Genomic DNA, 23,172 nt, shown 5'->3' on the forward strand with positions numbered 1-23,172 from the left:
CTGAGCCGTATGATAATGCACCATGTCTTAAAATAACGTTTGTTAAATTATATTGCCCAGCGTTTACAAAATCAGGGTGCTACAGGAAGCACACTGAACTCACAGCCAGTCGCAAACGTTTATCGACGGTACGTTTATATACAGAGACTTACTTCATACGCACACATACACACTGAACCAATCGGGATCGGAACACTAAAGGGAATGTTTACAACGCACGCTGAGAAGAGATATCAATTAAAAAAATCTAACAACCAGTAATGCAGCTAAAACACACAAACACACCAGATCGTGACAAACGTGGTCCTTTTTTTGATCCAAGAATGTTGTTTTAAATGATTTCTCTAATTTATTTAGCTTTTGCAAGATGTGTCTTTAATAGATTTGTCATTAATCCAATAGTTTGAAACTTTGATTTTTCTCGCATTTGCATCAAAACGCCAACCAACCGCTCCTATACACTTGCTACTACAAACGTGCATGAGTGTGTTTTATACCGCATTTGCAAAACAAATCAAGATCATATTGACCTACGTCGATCGTTAGATGGGGCATCAACACATTGAAAAAGGGAAGAAGGAATTCTGATCACAACGATGGGGGGGAGGAAAACCATGTACGCGGGGATGGTGCAGAATGAGTGCTGCACTCAGTGAGTGCGTGTGGGACCGCAAGCTTTCGCTCGCGGTGTGCATGTATGAGGTAACATGTGAACATTGTATAGGGCATTGGAAGAAAAAAAATCTATTACTCACTCGTCGAGCTGTTCGATCGCCCACCCGCCGTTGCCGATCCACCATTACCACCATACGCTCCGCTACCGTTCCGATTGTTGAGCTGAAAGCTGGTGTCGTCGTCCGGGTTATCGCTGGTCTGGAAGTTGATGACGTTGATGTTGTACGTCACGGTGGAGGATTGCCGTTTCCGTCCGAGCCGTGGATGTTGCGGTGAGGGCGTCATGATCGAGGGTGCCCGTGAGGGTGTAACGGTACGCGACGTGGGTGACACCGTTGCACCCGTATGGCTGTTGTCGATCACTATGTCCGGGTTGTCAGACAGCATCAACATCTCACTCGCAATGTCGATCGTGGTGACAGTTGCCGGTGCCGACGCGGGAACTTTCGGAAGCTTCTCTTTGGGACTCGTTGCGACCAGATCCAGCGAAATGGTGGACGCCTCACTGAGCTGTATGTTGACCGGACTACAGCGCGTATTCAACGACACGTTAAGCGCCGCCGATAGTTGATTGTCTGCCGCAGTCGACGAACGGCACTGCAGGGAGGCTTTCGGTGATCGCAGCTCTTCACCAGCTGCTCCACCATTGATCGTCGATATGAGATCGATCACTTTTGGTCCTTCCAGCGCGTCGGATGAAACGGCACAGCTTGCCGGCACCGCCACCTTCAGGCTGGACGTTTTGATGAGCGAACTCTCATCCCCGACGAGATCTTTCACCGTCGGGCTGTTCAGTGTGGGCCGCGATCCCGCGAATCCGTGGTCGAAACATCCGATCAAAATGTCGGGCGTATCCATCGTGCCGGAACCATCCATACCGGGCGCACTGATAACTGCCGGAGCAGCTCCACCTTCCCCCGCGCCATTCCCATCACTGTTGAGTACGATTTTGAAGATGCCTTCCTTGCCGACCTCGTTGCTGACGAGATTCTTGAAACATCGTCTTGCCACACCGTCATCCTGCTTCTGCAGTGCCGTATTAAAGTCCGAATCACTCAGCGCGTATATTAGCTCCTTCTCGTCCTTGTTGCAGTTCTTCAGGCTGTTGGTGTTTTTGCCCAACTTCTGCCGCTGCTTCTCGATCATGGTGAGAAAATCGGACTCGCTGGCCGCTATCTGGTGGCGTTTGTGCGTGTTCACCTCCTTCTCCGAATCTTTGTTGAGGGAGGACGCAACGTTGATTAGGTCGAGAATATTGTTATTGGAGCGGTTGTCGTTGTTTTTGTTGTTGCGCTCGGACGATCGGTTGGAGTTGCTGTTGTTGAGACTATTGCCTGCTATTGCAGTCCCACTTCCAGCTCCTGTTCCAGCGCCACTGACACCACCACCACTACTACCTCCACCACTGCCAGTCGCACCCTTTATGTAAGTCTTCAGTAAACTGTTGCGCGAGAAGAATGGTTGGAAGAAGTTGATCTGGCGAAAACTGTCCTTTCGTGAGTCGCGCCGTGGCTGTTGATCGTTCTGCTGCTGTTGCAGCTGCTGCTGTTGTGCGTCCTTTATGTGGATCGGTTCCGAGCCGGAGTAGCGCAGATTGTTTTCGTAGTGCAGCGGAAAGATGGATGATACGCTGTCCGAGCTTTTGATTTTGCCCTCGTTCTTGTACTCCAGATCGCGAAGATCGATGCTGCTGCGACTCAAGCGACGCGGTGGTGAGGACGGAACTAGAAAGTCGTCGTCAGTGTTGGCAACGACCGTTGGCACTATTGGCACCTGTAACTGTATAGAGAGAGAGACATTTATAGTACTTTTATCATAAAGTATTGAAAAATGTAACAGAAATATTATTTCCCTTAACTATCATTAATCCGCTGACTGATATTGTGAAACAATTTTAAGTATCCTACCGAAAGCTATTCATTAAGCTATTTTAATCGATGAAGCTATTGGGCCAAATCATAACCCTTCCAGAACCACAATTACCTCGATAACGCTCCGGTGTGATTAAAATTGCGCTCCGGATCAGTATTATCGAAAGCCATTGAGAAGTGAGCGAGCCCAGCGAGTCGGTTCAAACACTAACACAAAGGCACACGCCGTTCGCTTCTTATCGCACGATTTGAAAGCTTAACCAACCCCCTTGCTACGTAATAACACTAGCTATGGCTTGCATGTACACACAGAAGCGGTAGAATTTTCTCACCAATCAAAACAGAACCAGTTTCTAGTACCGGAAACGTAGACACCGTCGGAGGAAGGTAGCATAAACGGTGCGGAACAGCCGGTATGCGAACGTTTATTGTCCGTAGCATCGCTATTACGAAGATTACCGGTTATTGAATGGAAGAAATCTGATCCACTCGGCCGTCCCACCCTCCTCAACCGTTATCATGCTGCTCAGGTTACACTTTGCAACGCTCGAGTCTTGTCTTATCTTGCGAGCTGAAGCCACGCCAGATGCAAGCCAACAAACGGACTTCGAAAGAGCAGATTGTTAATCTTTAATAACGATTATTATCCACTGCGGGAATAATCGTTTTCCCCCAGATGCTGTCATTATCCGAGACCCGATGAAGTCGATGAACGGAAGCATTTCTGCAAAGGGCACGGAAGGGGAAAATCTTATCTTATCCGGCAACGCTTGAAACTACACACGTGTCTATCAGTTTATGGTGTGCCGTAATCCTGATAGCATTTTCACGCGATATAAAATATTACCGACTATTTGATGCAGTTAGCTATGAATCAATCGATCGATTTTGCGCAAATTATTATCAAAATTCAACGTACTGCTGATCATATGCATAGAATTTTATAGATTTTTTTTGCGGGCGAAGAAAAGAATTTATACATAAAAATGAGCTGAAATAAATGCGACCGCACTGTCTTTTATGCACAACCTTTCATAGGTTTTGCATAAATATCTCGCCGCAATAAATTGCTGACATAATCGTTGGGTTCCATCTTTCACTTCAAGCGTAATCGATTTTTTAATTTCTATCGTGCAGAGATTTATCTTTTCTCCTTCAACACCAACGACTAGCGTGGTCTTTGTTTGTTTTGAATGTTATCTCTTTCCTTCACTCTGGCATTCCATCCGAGGGAATAGAAACGAATGTCATGCTTCTTTGTCGCCATGCGGCACCGGCAAGCAACGTAGCGATAGTAATTTAAATTTTATCAGCTTCACTCCACGATCATGGCGTCCAGTGGGGCCTGAGTTCCGAAACGACATCCAGCACAATGCCAACAATCGTACGTGATTCTTGTTTATGGCTTCGCTTTCATTGCGCACGGAAACTTCTCCCCTGGCGATACGGAGCTCGCGCTAGCGTAGGTTCCGTAGCTTACGCTAACGATTTTATTGAAGCTATTGCGTGCTAAGATGACCATCAGGCTAGGTTTAATGTAAGATTCTGAACTAAGGTTAATACTATTTATTAATACTCACGATTGATGCCTTTAATCGTGATTTAGTTCAGCAAGTTAATCAATCATCTGATTGTTATAGAAAGATTAAAGTAAAAGCTCTTTATACTATTTAATAATAGACCAAACAAATAAATATGAACTGTTCTATAACTGGAATAAAACCATACAACTTCATATTTTTGGAAAATGCAGGAAACATAACAAAAATTGAATGGCTGTTTGCAATGCTTCAATTATTTTTTATGATTTTTCTTTTCGATGTTCAAACAAAAAATGCTTCACATTCTGTGCTATAGATTTATTTTACAACATACGATACGTAATCTCTGTCCAATTCTCTCAGTTGGTATGCTTTTGTTGTTTTTTTTCGCATTCGTTAGGCAGGCAAGTCCATAATGTGTGTGTCTATAATGTGGAGCAGCAAAAAAAAAGCATCATAAATCACCCACTGTGCACCCCATTCGATTGTTTTCTTTGAACTCGAACTTGGTCGCGACATACTCTTTATGCGATCAATATCACAAACTTTTGATAGCGAGAGGTTATTTCGACTCTTAACAGTACTAAACGCAATATTCCCCCACTTAGGCGAGGAATGTTTTCTTTCCTCCTTTTGGTTCTTCGGCACTCCCACATTGAACTGGGTTGTTTTATATATACGAAAAAATTTACTGCTTGCTGTAACTCCTGCAAGTTTGTTTCGCGTCTAGAAACCCCCTTTCAAGACACAGATTTTCTTCAATAACATTTTATAACGCTATTGGCCGCGGTTGAATAAAGCGAAAGCAAAAACAATCGATTGTCTGAAGGTACCGAAATCAGAGGTGCTTTTACCAGCTCATTGAAATGATGGTCGTAAGTAACCAACAGTAAAGTCAGAAATAGACTCACAAACAGGAAACAGTTTCCCAATATACGGCACAGGTACGATTTCACTCGAAAGGAAATCAAATAAAAGCGAAAACGTTTCGCTGACATGCAATCCCGGTCCACTCGGCTGGCCTCCCCCCCATTCACCGAACACAGTGGGTTGTGGTTTTCCCGTTTTCTTCGGTCCATTTACAACGCCGATTAGCCCACTGCTTCCGACCATAAACAGTGCAGCTACGGGGAAACTATTGTGCGGTGTGCGGTGGACGCACATTTATTTTTATCCCTTTCCGTCCGCCCGGAATGGTCGACCATTCCGCTGGACGTCTGTCGACGACACAACCAAGCCACACCGGTCGAGGTCAAACTGGAAGCTCACTCGGTGGAATGTTATTGATTCGGCTAGCGCGGCTCCCGCGTGTACATGAACCGACGCGGCCTTGCTTTCCACGTTACGATGGAGACGCCTGGTGGCGTTCGCTCGGCGATGGAGGCGCCTGGTGATGGAGTGACTCATTCACGTCTGTCGTCAGTTTCTATTTCGGGAGCGGTTGCGTGCGAGCCACATTCACATCCAATGATAAACTCACCGACCACTCGGTGTCGGTAATGAATTGGTATACGATTTGTCACACGAACAAATCACGTACCGAGTGCCAGCCAGCTGTCGCTATCGTCCAGAACACGATAAGCTTTATATCATCCACCACCGTCTTTATCGGGATCCAGTAAATTGGGAACAAAACACATATATTTTGCAAAATAGTACCAATTTTGTATACCTGCGTCAGCGAACGCTCTTTTGTTTCATGAAAACTGGAACGAACCATTGAACTAATTTGAAATTGATTGGCTGCTGCTGTATAGGCACTTTTACTTTAAGATCATGTTGGAACAGGTAATTACTACTTGAACTTAAGTTGTACTCAAGGAAACGAATCAACTACATAGCAGAAGTTGCAAACTCTTAGAAATGGGAAATGAAACGGCTCCATTGCGCTCTCTATCAATTCATCATGAAAACGGGCCTGCTTAGCGGGTGGAGATTGAACCTGGTCCAGTGTCCGGCACCGCGATGGAGCATCAATTTTCTTCATTTAAAAGCTCATTAATTTCACCCCTTTTCCCACCCAAACCCGAGCAGCACCAGTAGCACTAAACGCCCAACCCTTTTCGCACAATTTACTCGTTGTGGATGACTCCCCCAACCGTCACTTTCACAATCGAACAGCAAGCCTATTTTTGTGCACAAAAGCGCCCACACTCTCTACGCCGGTCATTTAGGGGTTTAATTTGGGCAATTAATTATCGTCGACGATTAGCGAGCGGGTCAATTGTGCAGGCAAAAGATGCTCCCACTCATCACGATGATACTCACGTCAAGATCGCTCAGCTCGCTGTGTGTATCATGCTGGATGTCTTTAATATCGATGCCGAGATCGCAGTCGCTCGCACGCAAATGATGATTCCGGTGGTGCTGATGGTGATGGTTGTGATGATGGTTCGCGTGCAGCGTGTTGGACGCGTTGTTGATCTGCACGCTGTTCAGCAAAATATTGGAACTGGTACGACTCAGTGCTTTCCGCTGGCGTACCGCTTCTCTGTAAGCATACGAACGGAGAACCGAGAGGGGAGGAAAATCATAGAAGTCGTTCAAAACCCGGTCGCTAGAAACGAGAGACACAATGGCGCGTAGTATACGTACTTGTATATACGATAGTACATCGTTATCATCACGATGCCCGGTATCCAGAAGCTGATCGAGCTGGAAATGATTGCGTAGGATTTATTTACAACGAATATACACAGGTCCGGGTTACGCTTCAGCTCCGCCAGATGCTCGGTGGTTGTGTACCAGCCGAGAAATATGGGCGTAAAGGATATCAGTGCCGGCAGCACCCAAACATTCGCCAACATGAAGAACACCGTCCGTTGCGTCATGTACAGCGGATACTCGAGCGGCCGTACGATGGCGAAATACCTGCGAAACAGATTGACGAAACGCCGGGTTCAGGTGCATGTGTGTGTGTGAGTACCAGCAGCAAAAGAAATGGATAAGAGAAAAACAAATTAAATTATCTTCATCAGCGACCGGTTTGCGGTGGAATGTTAAAAGGAAGCCAAATAATAATCCCTCTCTGCTGCGCCGAACTTTAAGCTTCTTTTATATATGTAATATTTTCCGGGAACAGCCAACAGAAAAACCCCTCTTTGAATTTAGCTGACGACTGACTTGAAAATACTAAAACGTTTAATGTGAAAAACAGCCTCATCTTGAAATAAAGCCCACAGTGTGGCAAATATGAATTTGATTGTCTAACTTTCATCCAAAGTTTGCGATTAACGTGCTCACCAAATAAATCCTCACTCGCTTCTCAAAATCAACTACATTATACAAGTATGATCGCCATATCAATCATATCTCACATTCATTTTGTCGACTCATTTGATGTAAAGAAAAGGAAGAAAAAGCCGACTGCAAACTTATAAGTGAAGTTGTAATACTTCCCCGTGCTCAGATCACTGCCCTATCGGAGCGCTTCTGTGTGTCGGTTTGCTCATTTGCTCGACCATTCATCATAATTTACCATCCATCTTCGGGGAAGATTACGTTATGCTCGTCTTCCGAGAATTATTCCCACCAGGATTCAAAATCAAGCGAACGTACGACACCGGAATCGAAATAGGATAACTTTTTTCTCTTCACCGTTATCTACGGCTATGTTTTCTTTTCCCTGCTTTTGCCATTGGTTCATGATTAAATCGTACGAAATAAAGCAGGAAATAAAATACTACATCGAGGAGTAAATTGCACCGGCGCCCCTAGAAGGACAACACTGGTCTGCACTTGCACGACTACACTTGCAATATCGAAGGTAACAAGGGAAAGAGAGTAAATGAAAATAAAAAAAAACCAACCGAACGCCTGCACCCAACGAAGCTAATTAATAGTTCAGTCTTATCATCATTTGTCGGGACGCAGGGCGTCTCGCTTGTACCCTTCCACGTTCGAGCTAACCAGCACGCGCACGAAGCGAGCGCAAGAAAGTTATCCCCGGGAATGAGAAAACTTTTTTGCAACTATACACTTTCCCACCATCAGCACCAACCAGGTCGGTCTGACACGGGCGGAGCAAAAGTCGAGTTAGGAATGGGCAAAGAAACAACAGAAAAAGAAAGGTTACGGAAACACGGTCGAAAAGAAAATGGAACGAAATGAATTTACATGGTGAAGGTCGGAGTTCGACAGGCTGGTGAAGAAGTTGAGCGTGACAGTACTTACCGGTCGACCGATATGCAACAAAGGTGAAGTATGCTCGCTGTCGAGAAGTAAACGTCCAGGCTGTTCCACACGTTGCACATGAATGCTCCAAAGAGCCACCTGCAATGTAATCATCCGGCACATCATTCTTCTGTCGGTATGGAAGTTGTGTTATTTTAACATACACAATTTGTCTACTTTAGCACACACTACTAGATATTGGTTCATGAATATGAAGAATCACTAAACTAAATGAATAAATGGGTCTAAATAGTAGCTCTTTAATAAACTTTCTTTTCATTTCGCAATTTGTAGATGTTGCCCCCAAATGCGATGAGAATCTTTTGAGAATCGGGCCATGATTCGAAATTGACTCATCTCAAAAGATTCATTCAGCACAACGTTTCAAACATGTGTTAAGTTTTATATTTAGCCTCATTATCCTTTCAATTGAAAATTACATTAAATTTATCAAAAAAAAATGTCTTACAAATAACTGCACATTCATCGCATGTTCCTACATTACAGAAACAAGCATTGAGGTAACTGTGACACCGTGTGGTTTTCCCACCACCAATCACAATCCCAAACATGTGCTGGAACACGTCTTTAAGAGAACAAATCATCCTGTCCGGTGCCATCCTTGTTTTCGGTTGCAAATGGTTTTTTTGCAATGGCATGCTTGTACGTTTCAAAACCACCTGGAGCACAGCAGCCCGACCCATTTTTCGCATGTAGAAACCGACAGGCAAGCGTTTCAGTTTTTCTTTGCCCCGCCAGTTCCCTGATTTTGTTCGCCTGTCGCATCCTTCATTTCCTCACATTTGCCGTATTTTACAACGGGGATGCTCAACTATCCAACCGGGTAAACTGTCCCGTTCGCTGTGCGCTGTCCCCACGGCCAACGAACCATTGAGACGGAAATTGAATTTTCAGAGTCATTTGAAAGCAAAAACACATTCATCCACCCCCCGTGTCACTCGGCAAAGAGGCGAACTTCGTTTCAGTTTTTTTTATTATTTTCTTCCCTGTCTACCGAAATTCCACTGCGAACTTCGGCCACAAACTAACTATCTCACCCTCTCGAGTGGCACACGTCCGAATTTCGAGTTCGTTCAAAACGTTCGAAGTTCCGCGAAGCTCGCTAACGATATCGCGCCATGTTGCAGCAAAAGCGGAAGGCCACCGCCGCCATCACCAATTGGTAATTTCATTTGGCAAAATTTAATGCTGATCGAAAACGAAAGCAGCCGATAATTTGATTGTTTTTGCCGACAACAAAGCTTTTAGGAGTCAATGTGCCCATTCACGGCTGGTGCGCTGGAGTCTTGTGCTGCCAACAACGCTGGCGCTGACTGTTTTTAAAGGCGGCCAAATAAATTTGTGTTTTTATTAGACATGTCATAGGCTGTGAAGCATATTTATTCTAATTGGACCAATTACTGGGGTAGCATTCGCATGTCTTTTGTGCAAGTGATCCGACATCACATTGAGCTGGAATGTTGTGTGTCTCTTACCGTCCCGACAGCTCCACGGATGCGTTGAACGTCATCGCACAGAGCGCTACCAGCATATCTGCCATTGCTAATGATACTACGAAGTAGTTGGTTATTACTCTGAAATGAAAGGAGGAAAAACGAAAGGAAAAAGTTTAAGCATTAAAAATATTTGTAATTAGTGTTGGGAGTAATAACTCACTTTAGTGAGGTAAATTAAAATGTGTGTGCTTAACTCTTCAGCTCGTCCTTTGAGTAGTACTAGACTGACGAGATAGTCAAATTAAATTAAAATATTTTCATGGCTAGAGTTGAAGCTATCCATGATTATTCAAGAGTAATATAATTGTAACAGCGTTACGCATTACAAACTCGTTAAAACACCTTAAAAATCCCTTTAATTTTCCGAAGCGACTTGCCACTCAACTCAGCGTGATTAAAATGACTAAAGAGTTTTCAATATTCTTCTTGTAGTGTTTAGCTATCTCATTCACTAAAAGTATTAAACTCATGCATTCATTCTTATTCATTATTTGCATCTGCTATTTGACATGACTAAATGATATGACAGTATGATCATTGCGTAACCTTCACTTACCGAACGGGTATCATAAACAGTTGACAAGTTTTGTGATAAAACAAAGAATTCCCATCCCATAATGCTGTACTTCATTGATAACATAGTAAGAAATATGTCAGATACACAACGAGAAGCCACCACCCAGAAGCCCGTCACAATCTATTCACATTCCCTTTTGAAGCTCTTTATGCTTTTAGCACCAATGATCTGTGCCGGAACTTCCTCCCGATAGCATTTCTTCGATTGTCATGGTTTTCGCGTTCGTATCCGTTTGTTTCTTGCGCTGCACTTTCATGCTCCCGTCCTCGTATGCGTGCAATGTGTGTGGCTGGTGCCATGCACCGTTGGGGTTGGTTGTTGGTTTACGATAATTTGTTAAACCCATCTTCCATTCCCCAAGCGCAACGAAGATAGCGCAACGGAAATGATGGAGAAAACTTCATCCTTTCGAGTCAAGAAACGCTCGCTCCCCCGCACGGTGGCACAGCCCTCGGGTTGGAAAGTGCACTCGGAAGGCGCACTAAATCTAATCAAACAATTCCTATTCTCCATCATGTCCGTACCATGCAAGCGACTCGACCCGTTTGCTAACCGGTTGCGTTGAGCTGAACGGGTAGCTTCGGGTTTCCTTCCTTGCAAATTTCATTCTTCATCACCAGCTGCTGCTTCCAAACACGAAACCTTCCAGCAATGGGGCCGTCCGGGACAAAACGGGACAAAACAGCGGCAGCAGAAATGAGCAGCAGCAGCAGAAACGCTCACAACCGTTCCAAACAATTTACCCGCTGCATCTTTAATGCTGTCGTTTACAATCTCCGCACGGATGCGGTGAATAAGGCGGAATAGCACAGTAAGAAGCAGCACGCAAAATAAAAAGGCGAGTAACACTATTTGTTAGTGCTGCTCTATCTGCTACCACGCAAATGATGGCCAGGATGCTAAGGGCGACGTACGGAACAATCGCATCAGGATGTCCTGCATCGACTCGTCGATGATTTCTTGATTGGTTATCGTTAGCTTTCATTGACGGGGAAGGGGGAGGACATCTTACTGGGCCACAATGCGGATATGAAATATTCTCAATCATACTGCCAGGAAGTTATTTCGCTGAAGGCATTCACACAATAGACTAATTGTGTTATTAACCACCACAAAATCATATTATGGCTCGGGTTTCTGCTGGGTGTGTCTGCTAAAGTTGCGCTTGAGCAGAGTGCTGCATAATGTTTCGCAAATTACTTTCACACTTGGCCACACAATTATGGTTATGCTTGTTTCGTGGCATTCGGGGCTGTGAAAGATACCGTGCAGATAGTTTTGCCATGCAGATAGCTGCAGTCTCACTGTTCTGTGACTGACAGACAGGCGGAAGCTGTTACGTGAGGTTTGCCGTGAATGTGTCATGAGTAGCATGAATTACATAAAGAGTGACAAGAAAGCTTTTTTTATTCATTGTGCGGGAAAATATGTTAAAAATAATACAATTTAATTACCATCTAACAGAAAATAAAACTTTAAATATTCAACTAGGTACAGCTGTATTTTTAATAAAGTTTTAGTTAAGTAAAGCACTTCAAAATAACACTATATAATTAAATAATATATAAAAAATAATGAAAATAAATATAAAATTAAATAAAATATGTATAAAATAATATAAAAATATGTAATAACATAAAACACTATATAATTAAAGAGAATTTAAATTATGACGTTGTACAAAAATAGAAGTATTTGGAGCAGTGCTAGAACGTGTGCTATTATATGTAAATTAATTAATCTATGATCATCTATAGTACTGGTAACGTGTAATTCTATCAAAACAAAGATAACCCTTGAACAATTAAGTACTACAGCCAATCACACACACATGACATTACGTTTTGTCGTCTTTTTTGTGCAGACATGGTTGCAACAATTGGTTGCAGCCGGGAAACGGATTCACCCAATCCTAACCTAGCATGTCACAGCGCACTGAATGTTGAGCTCGATTGAGGAAATTCGCAATCAGTGACAGCTCGCCCCATTGTTCATGCTCCCTGGGTACACACAAACGCTATTAAAGCTTTCCTGCCGAGGGCTTCCTGTGCAGCAAAACGGAGAGACAAAAAAAAAACGCACACAGGCTTATACTTTTGTGAGCTTTGTGTGGCACTGTTTGCTGCCAATCCTACCCGGCACGAGCATGGACGTAGATCGTCCTTCGTTGGGCACCTCCTGGTTGGGCTACTTTCTCGACATCGTTATTGATTTTGCGATTTGATTCAATAAAATAAATATTATCCTTCGAGCGATTCCGATCGAATCGTTGCGTTACCGGTGCGTGTGCCTGTGTACGGGCTTTGTTTTCCTATGTTGTTCCCGCTCCACTTCACAGACGGTCCTGTTCGAGCAGGCAGCAAAAAAAAACACCACTGTGGGGCCGGGCTGCAAGACGAGAAAAATACAGGCAGCGACAGGACGAAAACAAAAAAACACACAGGACGAGAAACTTCTGTCCAGCAGTGAGCAAACTTACATTCTTGTAACGGATGGTCGAAACACTGCCCGATATCCCCCACGAGCGATATCAATGGTGAAATCCCTTTTGGTGTAGTAAATGGGAGAAAAATGTACAGATTACACGTCCCACGACGTGGACGATATGAAGCTTCGTTCTTTGTCGGAGCGTAAGCCCCGAAATCGATTCCACGCCACAAAAAACCACCGCAAATCCTGCACCGTTCGTGGACAGGAGAACTTTAATTTTGGCATATCCCTCGCTGGAGTTGGATAATCCATCAAGCGAGCGAGTTTAAATTGAAATTATTTGCCAAAAATAAGCTCAAACGGATGGCGATTGTAACACAGACCAGTACAATAATATTTTGATGTTTCTTATATTATTTCTTATACATGTTTCTTACATTAAATAACAAAAATAATTGTAAAGATAAGGGTTTTCTCGACGATCTCATATCTGAAAGGATAGAAGAACTATTAAGGAAATAGATAAGTTTGAATTAATACAAAAAAAGACAGAAAAAACTCTCTAAACTTAAAAAAAACAACTAACAATATAAATAAAGGAAAAACAAACTGTCTATGAAACATAAGATTAAATTACGGAACAAAATAGCAAAATCAATAAACAAAAATTCTGATACATTGATTCTTATTTTGTTAAGAAAATGCTATTCCTTACTGTTATCATTCGCTGCTATTATTTAAATCCTCGTTTCGTTCTCGTACTCATAATATTTCATCTCTACAACGGAACAATGTACAAACAATCAGTTCACAAACAGTTGCTCAGCACGAACCGACCAGTACAACACGGAATCAAATCCGTCCATGAACTCCCCATGCTGTCCGGGGTTCAACACCCACACCGTCACGTTCCATTCCTTAAACAGCCAATAATTCCATTTACACGCAATATTTACCCACGCAGTCGTGGACGAAGCTGTTTCCTGACCAGCAATTACCCTCCGGACGGTCAGTAGTGTCTTGGATGCCATGGTCACGGATGCCATGGAAAGGGTGGAAGTCAGCTGGCAGAGTAGCAGCGAAGGTTCAGGGTAGCGTTTTTACTTTCAACTGAACTCACCACAAAAAAAAGAGCGCTGGTTGATGGCGTGTTGAGGATTGATGTACAAATAAATACTGCCAGCCGACGACATTGAGTGGACGACGTTCACGTGCTACTTTCATTGGGGTTCTTGTAAGGACAAATTACAGCTGTAAGTAGCGCCTTATGGCGCACCCCTTGACTGATGTGGATTGCTTCTTTGTCTGCTGTGTTGCTCTACACCCGTTGTGTGATTAGACTGGCAACATTAATCTTGTTTTTGTGGTGATTGTGCGTGCTGCAATCCATCCATCGTCGGGCGGTACTTGGAAAAAACATAATTGCATCCGCAATCACACCCAGACCGATGATGATCATCTGTAATGGCGGGAATTTGCTGAAAGCTTGCGCACATGATCGAGTCCAATCGCTATTCCTTACACCACCGTACCGAACGGCACAAACTGGACCCGTGTGGAGATTTATCACACGCATTATGCTGTGGAATGGAATCAATTTACGTGCGTGCGGGTAGAACGGAACGATTCCGCGTGGGGGGAAACGAAAGTTACGATGCCTACCTATATTATGGCTTTTATTATAGAACAACACTAGCCCACCGGCAAAACATCGAACCCGGACCGGTGCCGACTTAACCGGTGCGGTACAGTGGGAAGGACGATTCATGAAACTCTTCGCAAGTGTGGGCCAGGCGTAACCCCATTTCGACCAACCATGCCCTGAACTTCTTGCCCGAAGTCAGCCCGAAGTGGCCACAAAAGCCCTATAATATGCATCCGGTTGCTTCGGTGGTGTGAGGCTCAACTTCGTTCAGACACCACCGCTCAAAACCTCCTAACGACGCCGACGGGAAACGTGCGCGATAGTGCCGCAACCCGTAGCAACACGCTCTCGCCCCGAAGCTTGGCTACATGGAGTTGGAATGCGGTCACGGGAACCGATTGGGTTTGCGGGATGCTTACAAGATGGTGGTCAGCAGTAGCAATTAGTTCGCACAATGGGTTCTCTTTTAAAAGCAATCTAAGCGGCGATGGCTGAAGAGCCAAACAAGTGAGGAAGAGCGAGCCAAAGCCCATTTTGCTTCATCATCGAGGGTAGCTAATGTTGTAGATTCGACTTAATCTTTCCATGTTATGTATGAATATTAATCTGTCTACCGTGTTGCTGAGAAAATTAGTTACACAGAATGGGGGAAAAGGTTTAACTGTGATACAGGGCAGGCATTTTCTACCAAATGTTGTGAAGCCGTGCGAATGAACAACAGATTGCTTCGTCATTGAAACTGGAATGGATCGAAGCTGTTAACAGTATTATGCGAAATTGTACATTTTATGAACCGGGTCGTTTTTGTGGAGTAATCAACCCATATAGACTTTTCGGCAAATTTGTTAATACCTCCTTACAAAGGTGTATAAATTATTTTCACCAAGTTTGGCTTCAGTTCCATTCTCAGATATACATGTGAGTGTACTTCATTTGGATTTTCAGAGGAGAGAATCTTCATAGAGAAACCCACATCCTTGCCAAGGATGCCTGTTAAAACAGGAACCACCATAGTCAGGGAACTGCCCGATTCGCCGGAGCGCCTACGGACTAACAACTCCTCAAGCCTCAGAACCTATGCCGGATGGCCCGTTAGGACATTTACGTCAGCGAATGTGAGTGTACTTATAGTACTAAGGGTTTACAAGCTATCGATAATACTTCTTCTTAAGATGAATTTTTATTGAAAAATGTTTTATCCAGTATTTTAACAACCACAAGAGATGGAGTCGAAAGTTTGAGACGAGTTTGGAGGATTAATAACCAATCACCATTATTGCTGCCAGAGTTGCGTTAAGATTTCTTGGAAAGCTTTAGGTCATCACTCAAGAGTTGTAATTATTAAAGTCTAAAACGGACAAAGTCTCAGTCGTCGTGATCTACACGAACGATAATCGACTGATTTCCTCAATTATACGACTTGGATGGTACCATTTTTACTTCCAATTAAAGCTCTAAGTCACACAAAGATCCTTGACAGATCACAATTGATCTTTGAGTTATTGGCTGCACAGCGTTTCATTCTGTTGTTGTTAACGTGATGAAAAGGTTTCCCAATTATTCATTCCATTCCAATTTTTACATCGCATGCCCTGGGAGTTTTCAATTTATTCGCTCAGCATGAAATATCCATTGCATCCTGCATTATTCTCACCAGCCTCGCACTCCAAGTAAATGAGCTTTTTTTCCACTTTGGAATTGCCGCTTTTTATATTGCCCAACAATGTTATTCGTATATTCTTATTTTTATTTCACTGAACCTCCTGTGAGCAAACAGCTTGCCCTAAAGCAAAAGTTTATTACCAAACAGCGTCAGTACTGTCCCAACCCAATCCACTACCCAGCTCGATGGGTTACAATTTAATTACACCCTTTCACAGACCATGTGTGAAAGGGTACCGACGAGAACACTTGAAACGTTTGAATTTTCTGTACTATTTTTCTTCCCGGGTATTGTAATGCTAGCTTGACTTCTGTCTGCACAGAATGTTTCGCAAGCAAATATCCTACCGAGAACTTCGCACCAACCGCCCGACTCCAAAGTCAATCTACGCAAACAATACACCGAAACCATGCGTCACCCTTGTTTGAATAGGATCCGTTGAACTTTGCGATAAAGTGTTTTTATCTGGTTTGCTGGGAAAGTGCTTCGCCGTGTTGTTTTCGTATTTGCTGACGTTTCTTGACATTCGCACACGGCTTAAGTAAACCGACTTCTCTTGATACTGGTGATGCCCGCTGGCTGTCGCGTGAACTGGACAGTATGTGCTGCTGAATCTGTTAACTCAGCTCAATAGATGCTCCGCTATCTCGGTTTGTTGATGTAACACGGCTACACAAAGCCATTCGACAAAGAATAGGGCGACATGTCCAGAGCAATGCGATACTGTTTGTACGCCAATGTACACAACATTCTTATCAGGTATTCGATGACAGCACAACTACCTTGCAGACGATTCATCATTAAATCATGACTCAAATTAATCTTCCAACACACTTCGACATCCGACCCAGGCCGGTTCGGTTCTGCCAAGCAAAATCTCAAACGGTTGGGAGTGCATCCGGGCTAGTCATTTAGATGGAACTTGAGTCACCGAAATGAGTATTCAAACGAGGATTCAGCCAGCATTTCTGACAAACCATTTTCCGCAACCAGCATCAGGATCAAATCATAGCCCGGAGCATTAAGGCCCGTACATGGGCTTCGCGATTTGTGCACGTTTGCGGAAGTATATCGACCGGTACATGGCAGCGTCGTGGCACGGTATCGATGTCTTCGAGTATTCAGGATCGATCGAGCTTCGTTCCAACTTCTAGCGTCTGTGTGCTTGCGGTGTTGGACGATGGATGGTATGATGTTACCTTCTTGAACTTTCCCCATGTCCCATCGCGGTCCCGGGGGGAAATGATGCAAAATGATGGTGAAGGTATTGGCTGTTAGATCTATTGAAAGGAAATCTGATCGATAACCGTAACCGGAGACTAATGCTACCTAAAACATTCGCAACGCAGCAATGACTAACGAGCTTAAAGTTGAACGCTGGATAGACATGGCTTTGATGTGCGGGTGCTTTAATTTTATCACAACCATTCGCGCTTCTTGTGAAGATATAAATTGTGTAAAAATTTCACACTTATTTTTTGTTCACAAATTGCTTGATCCATCAGGAAAATTCTTAATTGCAGTTTAATTTTTGAAACAAATCCGATTGTATTAAGCATCTGGCAAATTTTCAAATTATCACTTATACAATCAATTAAAAGAAACGAAAAGCTATTCCTTTTCCAGCAGCTTCTAGCTGTCTATAATTTCAATGTAATTATCGTACAATTTAGATGATTTAGTTTTGTGAACATAATTCACAATGTGCCATCTGTCAACTCTTCCCAATCTTCAATCATGATACCCATTCCAATTAATCCAACGTTAAAGTACGAAAATACGTAAAACTTCTCGATACTTCTCCACCTCCAAAAAGCTAGCGACCAAACTTCATTGCAATTAATTAAAGGATTATTCAGGGGTGCTTAGCAAAGTCTTCGGCCTCCACGTTGGCTGCTAAAGAAATGAATCAACTAGCACCACGATCGACTCCCACCCGACCGCCCCCACCGAAAGGCCGACAGTCGGAGCGAGTAGACGCAAATGAAATCAATTTTTGCACATCCCCGAAACGTTGCGACGCCTCGCAGTCACCCACACCGGCGAGGCGTGAAGGAAGAAAACTCGCTCCCGAGAAAGCAATTGCCTCACGTTCAAACTCTGACCTGACGCTTTTTGGCCCGTTGAGCACGAAACGCAGCAGAATCCAATCAACAGTCGAAGCAGTTCGATTTCACGGCACTCGAAATTGAGTTATCTTTCGCTTTCACCAAAACCAATTTTCCGAATCTCTCCAAACCGCGCGCTTGGCCTCCCTCGCGGTACGTACCGTCTAACCGTTTTTGGGGCCAACGTATGCTTATGCCCGTCGTAAAAACTTTGACACTGGTCATCAAAATCGACTCATGCTTCATAAAACACCACGACACCGCTACCAATGGCAACAAACTATCGATCCTACACGCGCGAGAGACAAGCCTCTTAAGGTTTCTGCGGGACCATGAGTTGTAACTTAACTGGAACACGTTTAAACCGCCTGCCAACAAACGGTCGATCGCATTTGTCGTGCTTTAACCGCTAACAAGTGATTTTCACTGAAGGAAGCGTGTAGACCGATTCGATACCTGTACAGCCACAATGATACCTATAATACTGCTTGCATATCACAGGGGGTTTCCTATTACGGCAAATCACACTTTCGTTCACAGGGTTTGGACCACTTGGGAATCAAATATCTTCTAAGAACGGCACATTTTAAGAGCAACAGTTGGAGGTTTTGTATTTTTTTTGGGTAGTCTTTTAAGCTTAGGTTTGGTAATATTTCTTAAAGAATCATGATGTATCCTGGGTTGGTACTTTTTAAAGTCCAAAAAAGGTTTAAAATTTTCTTCTTTGCCTTATGGACTTTTGAAAAGTCGATACATAGAAATGTAAAGCTTTAAAATATTTTTTTAATTCGTAAGCGTCTCAATTTTTTACCTTTACTTTTACAAAATTGATCTTTATATTTAAAAACTGTCCTTTGCTTACAATAAGGCAATGTCGTCCCAGAACACTCCTGTTTAAAGTGCTTTAAAAAACACTATCAAACTGTTTAAAATTGTTTACAAAAGACTATTTAACAAACTCAATGTTCTGATATTTATCCCATTAGAATCGTATTGTACAGCTACATCTGAACCAGAAAATCATGGGTTTCTTTGAAATTATCTTTCGGGTTTCGAAATATCACGATCGGAATTTCGCGTCCAGTTTGCGAAGTGCAGTTCTGTATGCAATTATATTTTTTTTATTTAAGCAAAAATATAGAATATCAAAGAAAAGAAGACCTAGACAATATTTAGCCATATTCAATATAGCCGCTACAAGATCTTTGGATATCGTTTTGGTGGCGACATCGAAGAAAATCCATGAAATACAACATGGAAACAAAACTAGGAAATCTCATTTGTGAAAATTGCGTGTGTGGTGCATGGTTTTAATTTTAAACAAATAGATTTCATGTAATGTGATGGTGTAAAATATTCATCAGCGTTAACTATTAATTAAGCTCTCGCTTTACTTGTTGACACATCGCATCCGAAGCTTTAGTCAGATGCACATGTAAAGCAGCGAAATGGTACAAAATGCTTCACACCACGAAGCCACAAATGATGCTGCTGCAAGATGCCATTAAAGCGCCTTGAATTAATCACAGCTTCCAGCATACCCATCACAAACACTGGTAGCACATCTAACTACGCTTCCAAGAAACACTATACCACATTGCTGTCACATCGGCAAAGCGTAGTATATTGTACTACTGCCAAACGGAGTCGAATCCGTCGACCCGTAACACCCGACGGCAACGCAACACAGCCCTATTGCCGATGCGTACTTTTGGTTTCAGGTTTGGGCTGTGAGCAACCGTACCGATGCGAATGGCGAAACGAAGAAAAATGGTTCCATGTCTTCGTGTGACAACTGCGCCAGACGGGAAGTAATTAGTGTTTTATAGAATCTGCCGTACATCGGAAAACTTTCGAACGCAGGCATCCGGACGGTGCAGGAAGATACAATGCGCATGGGATGCCGCACCAAAGATGGTACTGTTGAAAAGACAGCAAAAATTGATTTTCTCCTTCCGTTTGCCGTTGTTTGTTGCTAACACCGGGTACACATCCCCCGCCTGCGAGTAATGAATATTGCAGAGGCGAGGAAGTCCCCTACGCGGCAGGAAGTCCCGCCGGGGGGAAATAATAATTTTAGTATTCATCACACGCTCGACATTGATTGCAGTTTACATCGGCGTACCGTAGAGCACTTTTGATATCGATCAAACTTTTTGAAAAACTTTGCAAGTTTGATGAGTCACATAATGCTTGGATAAAGCTTTGAATAATAAGCAGAACGGTACCGCAGACAAGTTTTCGAAGATCAGGCACATTTATTGTGCCAAAACGTAATGATAGCTTTGATATTGAAATAAAGCCAAAGCTTTAGGCCCAGTACACCCTAAGCATCCCACAACGGGTTAAGCAATATTGGCAGACCCAGGCAGTAGTTCATACATTTTAAATTATCTTACGTACAGCACGGTTCTTACTGTGCGCTCCCATTGCTGCGATCGGTAGCGAAGCAATATACTAATTGAACTGTGTAGCATTTCCAAAACCCATTATTCATTTATACCATGTGCTATTGATGCATCAAAAACCCTTCGCTCGTGGAAGCGAGCAAAAGAGCAACCGTACAGGTACAACGATTTTTGCATCGATTTTCCTTACTTTCTATGCCCACGAAGCCCCGAGCCTGGCAGCAGCAAACGAAGCGACAAGATGCTGAATATTTCATTGCCTCAAAGCTAGGGTAAATATAATAATTCCACTGCCGTACTGTGCTGTAGACATCTCCACAGAGGCAACGGTGTTGGGAAACGAATTTCAACGAAACTGCCTCAACAATAGGAAAACAGTCGAAAACCACATGAAATCACACCAGCTATTTATTTATTTAGCCATGCAGAATGCGAAACCATCCGGCATCGTGTCTGGCAGAGTGAAAATTATAATTGATATGCGTGGATAAGTCTAACCGTGTAAATTCGGGGAACGTTCGTAGCGCTGCGTTTTGCTACAATTTATTTTACCGAAAAGGAAAACAGTGGTTAATATTTTTCCCTCTTCCGGCGAATAAAAGCATGATGGCAAACATTGCGCATCAATCAAATACAGCGCGAAATCTGCATGCTCGTTGCTATGGCGACCGCTGGCAAATGGCGTAGCAACGCATGAATTTGCTACTCCTCTTCGAAAGAAAACGATCGATCGATCTAGACGTTGAGTGGCATCGCATTAATAAATCAACAGGCTAAGGTGTTTGGGTTTTTTTTCGATATTGCGCGCCCTGTCGAAGTGATCGTATTGATTAATAGAGTCAAGCAGTGAAAATCCCCAAAGCTTACCTGGAAAGCGTGGTAAAAGTGATGGTGGTTTCATTCTTTTTTTTTTCGTTCTGCTTTCTCTGCTTTGCTTCCTCCCCGACGTGGAACTGGCTGTTCCGATTTATTCACCGCGTGTGGAAGCGGAAGCAGGTAAGCAAGTTTGGACCACGTGTCAATTACCTGTCAAACGGTATTTGTTTCGCATTACTGCCGTCCGCGAGCGCACCGGTTCCGCCCAAGGGCTCACCAATTGTCCTTTGGTTGTTGGTTAAGCTCCAGCCAGGATCAAAAGGCCGGCGCTGGTTGCCACCCAATCCATCTACGGGTTCCAGTCTGCTAAGATAATGATTTCTACCAGCTGCCGGTTGATTGATTTTCTTTTACTGCTTGCCTTTGTTTGCCAAATATCAATTAACCTGTCGAGGTTTTGCCGCCCGCCATGCGCCATGTTGGTCAACGAGGCGATGGCTGCAAAATAATGTTTTTTTTTTTGCTTTTTTTGACACATTTCGTACAGTTTCTTTCGCTATTTTCTCTTCGTTATCATCGATTTTTTGCGCCCGGCTTACGTAAGTGACGGGAAGCGGAAGTGTGCGCTCGATGGTTCCTGGATCGATCTTATGCAAATGACATGTTGCTTCAAAGATAAAAGGCTAAAGAACGAGACCCATCACATAATCGATTGTCACGTTCCTTTCGAGGCAAAGCGCACGGCAACGATCCGCCTCTTCAACATTGCTCTGGTAGAACACATTCGATGGAATAGAACGACTTGCTTCATTCAATATCTCGAAAGAACTGAGCGGTACCCTGGGGGTTAAATAATTGCAGCTATAAACCAACACCCGCTTCCAAACCTTTTCATTTGCCATATCAGCTCATGAATAAGGGGAAACACATTTACCTTTCTCTGTTACAGTCTATTACCACCGAGAAAGGAATTCCAATAAATGCAAATGAGCACACTGCAAAACGAATATGTTTCTGGTACCGAACGGTGGTGAAATAAACCGACCGTCGGAAGAACTGTATCAAAATCCCCAACAAAACCGTAAGTCAAAAAAGTTCCCACCCAAAACGATTCGAGCCCGTTTGATAAAGTAGCGAAGAAAAACTTGACCGAAACAATGTTCTTAAACTTTTCTACTTTACTAAACAACTCGACAAACTGCTGCATATCATTGCACGACAATATCCTCCGTTCTCCGCGCGCTCCGCCAGTGCAGACAGGAGGGGATCGTCTTGACGGAGCATTACCATAAGCTTCTCGCGTGCTATTTATACAAATTCCTTTCCCGCTTTCAAAATGAAACATAACTCTTACACTGTCGGTGAGATGTTTCCAATTTTTTCTTTCGTCATAATCTGCGCTGAAGCGATGGTTTTGGGTACAGGATGGAGATCGGGAAAGTTTTTTTTATATCAATTATACGAGACGAGTCGCAGCATGATGCAGAAAGTTTCCGGCGGGCATGAAGAAGCAAGTAACGATACTGTTATCGAAACGCCAAGAGTTTAATGGTTCCTCGTAATAATGGTTTTGAGCTACGCGCCAGGCGCATTGGCACTTGAAGTAATGTTGCTTCGCGGAGGTTAAATCGGGTTTACAATGTAAATGCGAGCAGTAATCGTATTCAAGCAGGAGAAAAGTGGACAAACTGTATGCATTCTTTCCTAATTTGCTTTCCTCTTTGTGTATCCTTTTAATGATTGGAAAT

General features: G+C 43.4%; 1 protein-coding gene across 1 annotated transcript in view; it reads right to left on the bottom strand.

Annotated features, from left to right (window-relative positions):
- Positions 1-23,172, bottom strand: part of LOC128299590 (octopamine receptor beta-3R-like) — a 38,038-nt gene that overhangs the window by 14,278 nt on the left and 588 nt on the right. Inside the window, exons 2-6 of the mRNA XM_053035595.1 lie at positions 9,757-9,855; positions 8,261-8,359; positions 6,683-6,958; positions 6,356-6,578; positions 756-2,454 (exon numbers count right to left, since the gene is read on the bottom strand). Of these exons, the coding sequence (XP_052891555.1) occupies positions 756-2,454; positions 6,356-6,578; positions 6,683-6,958; positions 8,261-8,359; positions 9,757-9,855 (2,396 nt within the window). The remainder of the gene's footprint in view (positions 1-755; positions 2,455-6,355; positions 6,579-6,682; positions 6,959-8,260; positions 8,360-9,756; positions 9,856-23,172) is intronic.

Source organism: Anopheles moucheti, chromosome 2 (genome assembly GCF_943734755.1).
Source record: "Anopheles moucheti chromosome 2, idAnoMoucSN_F20_07, whole genome shotgun sequence".
NCBI classification, from domain to species: Eukaryota; Metazoa; Arthropoda; class Insecta; order Diptera; family Culicidae; genus Anopheles; species Anopheles moucheti.